Below are 12291 nucleotides of genomic sequence, written 5' to 3'. Positions count from 1 at the left end.
GAAAATTCCAAGAAAACCCTAGAAAGCTTTTTTTTCTCAAAACTTAATTCTCCTTTTCTAACTTAAAACTTAATTAAAACTAAGCTATTTATATGTTTCTATATTTTAATAACATAACACAATAATAATAATAAAATAATATCCAAAACACGAGCCAAAACAAAGCCAAATTGCTGAAAATTAACCAAAACAGCCCGAATTTCTGCCAGAGCCGCTGGCAGCTGCTCTGGCAGCCCCTCACTCTGGTATAACCGCTGCCAGCGGCTCTGGCCAGCTGCCAGCGGCCCTGGCAGCGGTTCCTGCTGTTTTCGCCTTCTTTCCTTGCTTCTTCTTCTTGCTTTGCTTCACCTTTTCCTCAAGCTTTCTTCCTTGCTCTTCCATGCTCCATCACAACTCTCAAATCACAAGCCAAGGTCCATCCTTCTTACATAACTCTTCATTGGTTCCCGAGCTCACTCACTCACTTATACTCATAAATCCCGCCTTTTGCACATAAGTGAGATCACAGCCCAAAACTCACAAAAGCTAACAAAAGTACATATAAAGCATCAAAACACACCCTAAAATGCTTCTCTCAACCCATGATAAGAAGCCAGCCCGCTACCAGCGGCTCCTGCAGGGGCTGCCTCCCAAAGTCTGTTTTTACCTGTTTTGCTCTGTTTTTGCTCACAATACGTACTCCCAAAGCATCCTCCTACATAAATCCACCAAAAGCACTTGGTACATCAAAACAAAAACAATAAAAACTAAAATAAATGAAAACGGGGAAGAGTTTTCGGGTTGCCTCCCGATTAGCGCCTTTGTTTTACGTCGTTGGCTCGACACAACTCATGAAACTTCGTTAATCAATTGATGGCTCGTAGAGATCGATGTTCTCCAAATTCTCGACCTTGAACCCTTCGTAGTATGGTTTAAGCCTTTTTCCATTCACTTTGAACATGTTGTTGGTCTCTAAACTCCGAATTTCTACCGCTCCATGCGGATAGACCTTGTCAACTTGAATTGGACCCTTCCAACGGGAGCTCATCTTGTCATGCCACACCTTATTCTTTGCTTTGTGGTATACCTGGGATAATTTCTTGCCCAGAAATGATGACGGGGTGGGTGTTGCCCCTAGTGGTATAGGTGGAAGCTTGGACTGTTCATTCAATTCCGCCACCTTCACCTGCACATTAGTAGGTATAGAAGAATCCAAGCAATCACCAGACACAACATTAGTAATAGGTGTGAGGAGCTCATCCCCATGATCAATGTTAGAAACATCATGCAATATTGGATCGACAACATTTATAGAATATAAAGAATGAGTATCAACAGGATACTTTATGGTATCATAAATGTTATACACAATTGCTTTCCCATCAACCTCCATAGTCAAAGAACCGGTAGACACATCGATTTTTGTCTTAGCAGTCTTTAAGAAAGGTCTTCCTAACAGGATGGGGGCTGCTTGTTTGTCATGTTCCATGTCAAGGACGTAAAAGTCAGCAGGAAAGATCAATCCATCAACCTTAACAAGTACATCTTCTATTACCCCCTTAGGATATACATTGGACCTATCAGCTAACTGAATTACTACCCCAGTTTCATGCAAAGGCCCAAGTTCTAAAGATTTAAACAGGGAGTAGGGAATGACATTGATTGATGCACCTAGGTCCAACATGGCTCGGTGTAATGTGGTGTCTCCTATTGTAACAGGAATAGTAAACATACCAGGATCACCACATTTTTCTGGGAGTTTCTTTTGGAAAACTGCAGAAACATGAGCACTCACCTTCACTTTTTCTTTTCCTCCCAACCTGTGCTTTCTCTTGATCGTACACAGTTCCTTCATAAACTTAGCAAAACGAGGAACACTTTTAATCACATTCAAGAGGGGCATATTTACCTCACATTTGCTGAAAGTCTCATAAATATCCTTGTCTTTCTCATACCTTCGAGTATCTTGCAAGGCTTCTGGGAAAGGTGGCACATGCTCATAAGAGGTAAAGGTTGGCGGATTCGCCTTAGTTTCTTGTTCTACTTCCTCCTCCTCAACTCCAATCAAGTCTTTAGCCTTCTTAGGTGCAACTACAGTTTCTTGCAACTTTTTGCCACTTCTCAATGTTATTGCATTAACTTGTTGCTTAGGGTTCAGCTCCGTTTGGGATGGAAGCTTTCCAGAGTCCTTAGCTTCAAGTCGGCTTACTGCACTTGAGATTTGACTGACTTGATTCTCCAGGTTTTGAATACTTGATCTGGTTTCTTGTTGAAACTGCATCATATTCTGCTGCATGGTAGAAACATTAGAAGTTAGTGATCTAATCATTTCTTCAGTTGACATATTACCTGAATTAGAGCTTTGGCCTTGAGGTGTTAGGAACGGTGCCCTATATTGCTGAAACTGTTGTTGACCTTGAGCATGCTGATGTTGTTGGTTTCCTTGGGAATTCCCATATCTCAAATTTGGATGATCTCTCCATCCTGGGTTGTAGGTATTTGAAAAGGGATCATATCTTCTCTGCGGACCTTGCCCTTGAAAACCTAAGGCGTTGGCCTGCTCATTCTGCTCCTCTTGTAATTGAGGACATGCATCAGTGGGATGTCCCATGGAGGTGCATAAACCACAAGCATTCAGTTGCTGTGGATTCCTTGAGTTCACCATGAACTCACGCATCATAGAAGTCAAATCAGCTACTTGACTCTCTAACTCAGTTGTATTCGAATTTGCTAAATTCACCCGGCGCGTGGGAGTTCTCTGACTGAATTGCCTAGAATTTTCTGCTAGCTCTGCAATCAACCTAGTTGCATCTCCTGGAGTCTTATTCACTAGCCCTCCACCACTTGCTGCATTCACCATACTCAAGTCATCATCAGTTAGACCTCCATAGAAGTATAGGATGAGGTCTTGATCGGAATACCCATGGTAAGGACAACTAGCACACAATCTCTTAAATCTCTCCCAATACTCATACAAGGATTCATCTTCCTTCTGATCCACATTGCTGATAGCTTTCTTAAGGCTTGCAGAAATAGTGGCTGGGTAGTACTTCTCAAGGAAACACTTCTTTAAATCTGCCCAAGTTGTTATGCTACCTGGGGGAAGATAGTAAAACCAATCCTTTGCTGCATCTTTGAGAGAAAAAGGAAATGCTCTCAACTGAATTTGTTCATCAGTCATCCCAATCGGTTTCATGCTAGTGCAAACCACATGAAATTCTGCCAGATGTTTATTCGGATCTTCGCCTTTCATGCCATGGAATGCCGGCAATAGATGAATTAGACCGGATTTGATCTCAACATTAGTACCTTCCTCCAACTGCTGGTATGCAATGCACAACGGTTGTTGGTTCAAGTTGGGAGCTGTGAGTTCCCTTAGAGTTCGATTGTCAGCCATCTCCTCTTCTTCTTGAATATTGAAGGAGTATGTTGATTCACTGGGGGTTGTTCTTGCCTCTTTACGCAACCTGGAAATATTCCTTTCAATTTCTGGATCAAACTGCAAAACTTCTTTGTTAGCAGAACGGGTACTTATCATACCCTAGCGAACAAACAAAGAAAGATAGCTAAGAACAGTCCTAAAATAAATTCTACTAAGATAAACAATTAAAAAGTAACGCCTTAAGTCCCCGGCAACGGCGCCAAAATTTGGTGTGCCTCAGTCGTATGCAACCAAAAATATCACAACTAAGCTAACTGCAAATAAACGTAGTTAGGGAAGTCGAGTTCGAATCCACAGGGAAAAAGGGACTAATAACTGGAAACCTAAGTGGAAATACTCTAGGACGGTAGTAACCTAAGTAACGAGGGGGGTTTTCATGAGCAATGATGATAAATGAACTAAGTAAGAACAACGAACGTAATGAATAGGTAATCAATGAGAAGAACGGTCTTGGTTATGCGAAATCCACTAATGAACATACAAATTGATCATAGAAGTCTCCTCAATCAAGCTCTATTGAACACCTTGTTGTAGAATTCCTAGATTCTAAATTCTCATAAATAGTTAGAAATAGCAAAGCGCTCCTTTCTAACCCTTTCCAATGCACAATTCAAGACAAGCGCTCTAAATTATCCACAAGAAGAAAATAAACGGAGAAATCAACAAGGATTGAATAAATTAACACAAGCGGTCTAATTTCTTCAATAATATTATTCCCTCTTCAAGTTATCAACCAAAAGCATGCATCAATAACTTAAATTTGCTACTTTGGAAAGATTAATTAGATGCAAGCGAATCCAATAATTCTAACCTAGCAATTGATTAAAGCAAATCATGAAATTAATTCAAGGAACAATATATATTCAATAGATATTAAGAGAAGAAAGATCTCACAATTCGTAGCTAAAAGATTCAATCTTTAACCAAGAATCCGGAAGATTAAGCTTCCATGGATTCTAATTCCAAAACAAAGAATTCTGAAAATTCTAAAAAAACCCTAGAAAGCTTTTTTTTCTCAAAACTTAATTCTCCTTTTCTAACTTAAAACTTAATTAAAACTAAGCTATTTATATGTTTCTATATTTTAATAACATAACACAATAATAATAATAAAATAATATCCAAAACACGAGCCAAAACAAAGCCAAATTGCTGAAAATTAACCAAAACAACCCGAATTTCTGCCAGAGCCGCTGCCAGCTGCTCTGGACCCGCTGGCAGCTGCTCTGGCAGCCCCTCACTCTGGTATACCCGCTGCCAGCGGCTCTGGCCAGCTGCCAGCGGCCCTGGCAGCGGTTCCTGCTGTTTTTGCCTTCTTTCCTTGCTTCTTCTTCTTGCTTTGCTTCACCTTTTCCTCAAGCTTTCTTCCTTGCTCTTCCATGCTCCATCACAACTCTCAAATCACGAGCCAAGGTCCATCCTTCTTACATAACTCTTCATTGGTTCCCGAGCTCACTCACTCACTTATACTCATAAATCCCGCCTTTTGCACATAAGTGAGATCACAGCCCCAAACTCACAAAAGCTAACAAAAGTACATATAAAGCATCAAAACACACCCTAAAATGCTTCTCTCAACCCATGATAAGAAGGCTTATCACGCTGCTGCTGTCGCCAGGCGATAGACTCTGGCGACAGGCTTGTCGTTTGGTGCTGCAGTGCGCTGATTCCGAGTCCTTTCCGAAGTTAAACTGCATCGATTTTTGTGCATAAATAGCCCCCTAATCTGTCGAATTTCTGTATAATTCGAACAGATTAATTATTATCTTAGTTTCTCAACAAATAATCATGTCTTTAGTTACTAAAAGTTTTAGCAATTTCACTCGTGAATGGTGTCGATCTTTGACTGCTAAAGAGAGAAAAGAACTCGAATTTTTTCAAATATGAGGTATTTATGGTGTTAGAGGGGTAGATCTTGATATCGATTTTATTCATGACGCCTTACAATATTGGGACACAGGTACACATTGTTTTAGACTAGGGTGTGATGAAATTAGCCCTTTACCGGAAGAATTTGGTGCCATCCTAGGCTTCCCTTCATTAGATCTTGCGGTAATCCCTAGAATAAATGAATATTATTATAAAGATTTTGTGCGCTTCTCTAATTTAAGAGACATAGATCTAACAAATATTGTAGATGGTAGTGTAGTTAATCTAAAAGAATTTGCACGCCTTTACTTTGATAGACCTTATTCTAAATCTTTTCATGTTTATAAAAGAAGGGCTTTTCTCTTTTGCATGCTTAACCAATATCTTCTCACTAGTGGTAGAACTAGTGAGGGTCAAGCAATTATATTAACTGTTTTGGAGCAAATTGAATCTGGAAGGAATCCAATGCCATTAATTGTTGGAGAGACTATGCTTAGTCTTGATGAATTAAAGAAAAATCCCAAAGCACTTTTCGGGGCTCTCCAATTTATTACAGGTAGAAAAATAATATTTTTAATTACAAGAATCAAAAACATATTTTTGTATAGTAATATTAATTTATTTGCATTAAATTTGTTTGCAGATATGGCTAATGGAAAGACTAGAATTAATTAGTCCTCCTGACAATATTGAAAAATATACTCCAAATTGTTTTGTGCGGCAAAAGAAACGCTTCTCTAAGATGGGGCGCCATGAGTGGAGCAAAGTCTTTGCTTCTTGGAACTTTGCTATCAAGTGGGTCATCCCTTGGTGGAAAATAGAGAAGATGGTTGGTGTCAACAAGCAACCCTTCTGTTGTCTTCCAAGCTTAACTAAGATGACTTTTTATTATCCCTGCAGGGTAAAAAGACAGTACGATTTACTTCAAACAATTCCTTCTAGGGATCTCCGTTGTCCCTATGAATTCCCTGTTTCACAAGAGGTAGAAAAATTTAACAAGTGCTAGGCCTTTATGGTAAGTGATTGCCCAAAAGGTTCCTCCTTCTTTGCCCAATGATGTGAAGAGATGGCTTCTTAATAAGCCTTCAAAGGACATGAAGAAAAATTAGAGTAAAACCAATGTGAAGAATCGTCTGGGTGACAAAGTGATTCCTATTAAGGAACACTTGGGTGAACAGATTGAATTCAAAATACCTGTGATGCCTAAGAAGAAAGACTCTACAAAGGATAAATGGAAAAGAAAAGCTGACACTTCAGAAAAGAAGGTTTGGGTAGAAAAGAAACATGTGGGGTCCTAGCTAAGGGAGAAACCATTTACTCTAAAATTGAATGTAGGTCCTCTAAAGGATGCCTACTAGCTAAAGTCATGGATGATGAAGAGGATGTAGATAAAAATTTGAAAAGAGCAAAGAAAGAAAAGAAAGATTGAAGTATTGCGTAACTTCCAATTTATTAGACTTAGTTTTAAATTTAAAGTTAATTTGTTTTATTAAGCGTTCATTTAAATTCCATCAATAATGTATTTTTTTATTTAATTTTATTAATGAAATTTCAAGTTTTTAATTAAATCAAGCTCTTTAAATTTATTTTATTAAAGCAATGAAAACAAATTAAATTATTTTATTTTCCAGAAATTTTTTCGAGTACGGAAGTCGAAAATTTTCTGAAAAACACCGAAAATTGCCCAGATACTCACAAAAAACGGCGCCGCCGTTTTGCAGCTGTCGCCAGGCGTTGCTATCTGTCGGTCGGCGACAAGCGCTGTCACTTTGCGCTGCAGTCTGTCGACCGGCGACAGACATCTTTCTGTGGCGCTGCTATTTCGTCGAATTTCCTTTTATTTCTGGGATGCGGGGTTTGCGAAAATTAAAGTGGCCGCACCCTGTAAAGGGTTGCCTACGTATCTTTTCCTAAGGAATCAGGACAAACGTAGCTCTCTTGAGTGTCCTATTCAAGTAATTATGGGTAATACTTTTTAAGTTGGTCAAGGTTCGTCATGTTTGAGAACCCATTTCCATCCATGTCAGTAAGTTTTGCTGCACCTCCTGATAGGGTGGTTTTAACAATATAGGGTCCGGACCAATTAGGCCTAAACTTGCCTCTTGGATCCAAAACATTTTTCCTTAGTGCTTTTAACACCAAGTCTCCTACTTTGATGTTTCTTGTCTTGACCTTCTTATTAAAGTGCCTAGCCATACGGGTTTGATAGCATTGGGTATAAAGTACAGCTTTTTAGGCGTCGTTCGAAGTGCGCATACGTTAAAAGCATGTGTGAATATGCTTGGCACTCATAGGAAGTGGGAATTGACATATACGATTAGGGACAAATAAAGTAGGGAGCCGCCAACAAGTTTTTTTAAGGAACTTGTATACCGTTCACGGATCATAAAAAGGCAACCACGATTAAGGGACAACGATAGGCAACAACGATTGACCCATGAAGGTTACACCCCATTCATAATCCATGAGACTACTAACTCCATATGGTTCGGAACCACGAAAGGATGATCGGGGATGATGGTACGAAGTGAGTCATGGAGTCACATTCACCCGTATTGGCCTCTACTCGATTCTTATAAAGAAAAGCATTCCTGCGATTTCAAAGGCATACAAATAGAGATTCAATTTGCTCCAAACTATTATTAAGCTAAATAAGTTAAATATTAATGCAATACATAATTCTAAAATATTTGTGATCACTTGAATTATATAACATGCTTAAAAAGGAACCTAAACCGGTTGTCCAAATTATCTTATTAGTCGTTATTTTCAATTACATATTCCCTTTAAACATGCAATATAGTGATCATTATAATAACAGAATAAACATTAATATTAGAAGCAATTTAGCAATAAATCTAACAATATAAAATCGTTAAAAAAATAATAGAAATAAAAGGAACATAATTCTTACTTTGATTCTGTTTGCTTGCAACTATAAAATAATAAACGAGTTAGTAACTTTAAGGAAATAATAATAATATGATAATTAAATTAAATTAAATTAAATATAGTTGATTTGGGGCCCAACCCTCAAACATTTCTACCTTTCACGCCTTGGCTTAAGGACAGAACCACGAGTAAAGTATGGAGTCCTTGGAGTGCTTGAAGAAGGAATTTTAAAAGAAGAAGGGTAGGCTAATGTTTAGGCTAGAGCAAAGAGGAGAGAAAAAATAGAGAATTAATTGATGCCCCGCACATCAGAAATGAGGGGGTATTTATAGAAAAAATGTGCTGAGGGAACACACGGAACCCAAAAAAAATAAAAACCCTAAAAAAAATGCACCGTGACACGATGCCTGGCACCGTCAGATGGGACAGGTTCCTGTGATACGGTGGATAGCTGTGTGACACGGGAAATATTTAGGGTACGAGGAATAAAACTAGGGCTGGAAAAAACTGACCCGACCCGAACTTGACACGAAAAAAGCGGGTTAGGGTTGAGATTTTCGACCCGAAAACTTAAATGGGTTGACACGAACCCGAACCCGAAATTAAATGGGCTAGGTTAAGGTTGAAAATCTCAACCCGAAAACGACCCACCTAACCCGAAATAAATTTTCAGGTCAAAATCAGGTCGGGTCAACTCGAACCCGTCCTGAAAACCCGAAATATTTTAAGTAAAAAAAAATCGTAAAATCCTTTAAAATGTAAATAAGCCTAGCCCAAATTCCTAAGAGGCTTCCACATATAAAATTAAAACCCTAAATTTTCATTTTCTACCCTCATTTTTTATCTGCCGTTATACCCACTTCTCTATTCTCTCTTTGTAATTTTCTCACTCCTCAAAAACGGCACACTCAAAAACCCTAAAAGGCTAAAATCACTTCACCATTGTTGATTCAGAGTTCTTCAATTCTTCACAATTGTTGAATTCGACTACAATTGTTATCTTCTCACTCTCATACAATATTTTTCTTGCTTATTGTTCTTAATTATTTTCTTGCTAATTGTTCTTAATTTATGAGTTTATACGAATGATTTTTTTACTTTACAAGTTTATAAGAATTGATTTATGCGAATTTATGCTGGTTTATGTAATTATACGAGTTAATATTTGGATTTATGTGAATTTATGCTAGTTTATGTAATTATACGAATCGATTTATGCACATTTATGCTGGTTTATGTAATTATACGAGTTGATTTATGGATTTATGCGAATTTCTGCTGGTTTATGTAATTATACGAACTGATTTATGCAAATTTATGCGAATTTATGCTGGTTTATGTAATTATACTAGTTGATTTATACATTTATGCGAATTTATGCTAGTTCATGTAATTATACGAATTGTTTTGTAGATTATATGAACTGATTTTGTTATTTTCATGCTAGTTATTGATTTTATGTAATTATATGAATTGATATAAGAATTATACTAATTATACAAATTGAATTATTGATTTTGTTATGGAATATACAAATTGATTTTTTTATTTATTATACGAATGGATTATACGAATTGATTTTTTTGTTTATATAATTTGATCTATACAATCTAATTTTTTATAATATGATTTTCTTAAGTTCATTATAATTTGATTTTTATTATCTGATTTTTATAATCTGATTTTTATATGTTCATTATAATCTGTAATTTATTTTATGATTTATATAACTTGATTATAATCTGACTCATATAATCTGATTTATATAATCTCACTATAATCTAATTTATGTAATCTGACTATAGTCTGATTTATATAATCTGATTATAATCTGATTCATGTAATCTGACTATAATCTGATTTATGTAATCTGACTATAATCTGATTTATGTAATCTGACTATAATCTGATTTATATAATCTGATATATATAATCAGATTTATATAATTAGATTATAATCTGATTTATATAATCTGATTATAATCTGGTTTATATAATCTGATTATATTCTGTTTTATATAATCTGGTTTTAATCTGTTTATAATATGATTATATAATAATAAAATCTTATATCTATGATTTGGTTTTTATAGGATTTTGATGACTTTTCTGTTGAGCAATCATCTATGGCTATGAAATCAGAGATGGATATGTATTATGAGGAGCCACTTATGCCTCGATCCAGCAACATTGATATTTTAGCTTATTGGAGAACTTGTTCGGTTCGTTACCCTGTTTTAGCTCAAATGGCTAAGGATGTTCTTGCTGTCCCCGTATCAACTGTGGCTTCTGAATCAGCCTTTAGTACCGAAAGTCGGGTACTTGATTGTTATAGAAGTTCATTGAAGCTAGAAATAGTGGAGTCTTTCATTTTCTTAAGGGATTAGGCTTGGGGAAGGTAGTAAATAATGTTATATATAATGTATTATGATTTTATTTCTTATGTTATGTATTATTGATGGTAACTTGCTTTTTATTGTGTATTTTGTAGATTCTATGGATTCTCAATTGGAAATGATTTGTGGATCAATTATGAAGCTCGAGATGGAGAACAAGAATGATACGCCACATATATCACCCGAATTTGAAAAACTAGAAAGCCCTTTTGAATCCTGTAATGTTATTTGAGAACTTGTATATTTGAACTTTGGTTTGTAGTTTGTTAGTACACTTGGTTTGTAATTGATAATTAGGTATCGTAGTTACACTATGTTGTTTTATGTTGGACTATTTCCTATTTGTTAGGTTTGATTGTTTGAAGCAATTAATTTTTGTGGTTTGAAACTTGGTTGTTCACTTGGTTAGGTCAGTTTAAGGTCAAATTCAGGTTAATTTCAGGTTCAAATAACCTTATTTAAACTCAAAAAAAATCAGGTCAAATAAGGTCATTTTCAGGTTGACCCGAACCCGAAAAAATCAGGTTCAGGTTAAGGTTTTCGACCCAAAACCTTAAATGGATCAGGTTCAAGTCAGGGGGTAGCTGACCCGAAATTAGCTTACCTGAACACGAACTCGACTCGACCTGATCCGATTGACAGCCCTAATTAAAACGCAAGAAGGGTTTACGCGGAAAGGACACGGAATTGCCTCGTGTCACAGCAAGGGCACCGTGTCATGGGGAATCCCACCGTCAGATAGGGCAAATTCCCGTGACGCGGGAGAATTTAGTCCGTTTTTTCCGTCTAAATTCATTTTTAACCCTAATTTCGTTTGGCATTTTTAAGTGCCGATTGTTTATTTCGGACCATTTCTGATTTATTATTATTAATTGGGCCAAAATAAATAAATAAATAAATAAAATAAAAGGTTTGGGCCAAAATAAATAAGAAAACAATAAAATAAAAAGGTTTGGGCTGAAATTAAAAAAAGAACTATGCTTTGACTAAACATCAAGACTGATCCATGGACTATTCAAAAATTGAATTTAATTAAATACTATTTTTAAGCACTCTCGGGATTACATACTGAACCAGACCAACAATGGCGGTGAAAGGTTGTTCATCATCGGGTTTGGTTTTGGGGAGACATTTTTAGATGTCTACAGAAGCCCCCACTTTGACTGAGTTTGTAGAAACGTCAGTTTCGAAAACGATAGTCAAAGTAGTTGATAGGGACGGATAATGATTTAAGACGTTTGGCGATCCTAAATCACTCTGTATACGCCGATACCTGCAGAAAAATGTTAGTTCCACAGATAAAAGAGTAAAAGGATATAATACGTATCTGACACCAGTGTATCGGTGACAAATGAGTTTGACAGCTTCCTATGCTTGACGGAATCTACTGGATGACGTTTGTTGAAATGCTTTCCGTGCCTGAGGAAAGCCATCTGATGAATTTGGTAGCTTTCTAAGCCTGAAGAAACCTACCGAATGATACTTTCCATGCCCGAGGAAAGTCGACGTATGATTTTGGTGTTTTTTCTATGCTTGAAGAAATCCACCGATAATGCTTTCCATGCTTGAGGAAAGCCAACTTGGCGATTTTCTATACTTGAAGAAAAATCCACTGATAACGCCTTCCATGCTTGAGGAAAGCCGACTTGGCGGTTTTCTATACTTGAAGAAAAATCCACCGATAACGCCTTCCATGTTGAGGAAAGCCGACTT

The 12291-nt window shown here is 36.8% G+C and overlaps 1 protein-coding gene and 1 long non-coding RNA gene across 2 annotated transcripts; one reads left to right on the top strand and one right to left on the bottom strand.

Annotated features, from left to right (window-relative positions):
- Positions 1-841: 841 nt before the first annotated feature.
- Positions 842-2839, bottom strand: LOC110690330. The gene is made up of 2 exons (XM_021867157.1): positions 1889-2839; positions 842-1741 (listed from the first exon to the last, which is right to left on the bottom strand). Exons 1-2 carry the CDS (start codon positions 2837-2839, stop codon positions 842-844), a joined length of 1851 nt encoding a protein of 616 aa, XP_021722849.1.
- A 5915-nt stretch (positions 2840-8754) lies between these two features.
- Positions 8755-10982, top strand: LOC110690343. The gene is made up of 3 exons (XR_002505076.1): positions 8755-9177; positions 10276-10580; positions 10674-10982. It is a non-coding gene; the product is annotated as an uncharacterized LOC110690343 (long non-coding RNA).
- The last annotated feature ends 1309 nt before the right edge of the window (positions 10983-12291 follow it).

This window comes from Chenopodium quinoa, unplaced genomic scaffold, assembly GCF_001683475.1.
Source record: "Chenopodium quinoa cultivar QQ74 unplaced genomic scaffold, ASM168347v1, whole genome shotgun sequence".
NCBI lineage: Eukaryota > Viridiplantae > Streptophyta > Magnoliopsida > Caryophyllales > Amaranthaceae > Chenopodium > Chenopodium quinoa.
This window is presented reverse-complemented; position numbering and strand designations above follow the sequence as displayed.

Bases quoted from the DNA above. Each gene is read 5' to 3' on its own strand.
- LOC110690330 (XM_021867157.1), bottom strand. From the start codon at position 2,839: ATGGTGAATGCAGCAAGTGGTGGAGGGCTAGTGAATAAGACTCCAGGA. The intron at 1,742-1,888 runs GTAAATATGCCC...GTTTTCCAAAAG, and splicing joins AGACTTTCAGCAAATGTGAG to AAACTCCCAGAAAAATGTGG.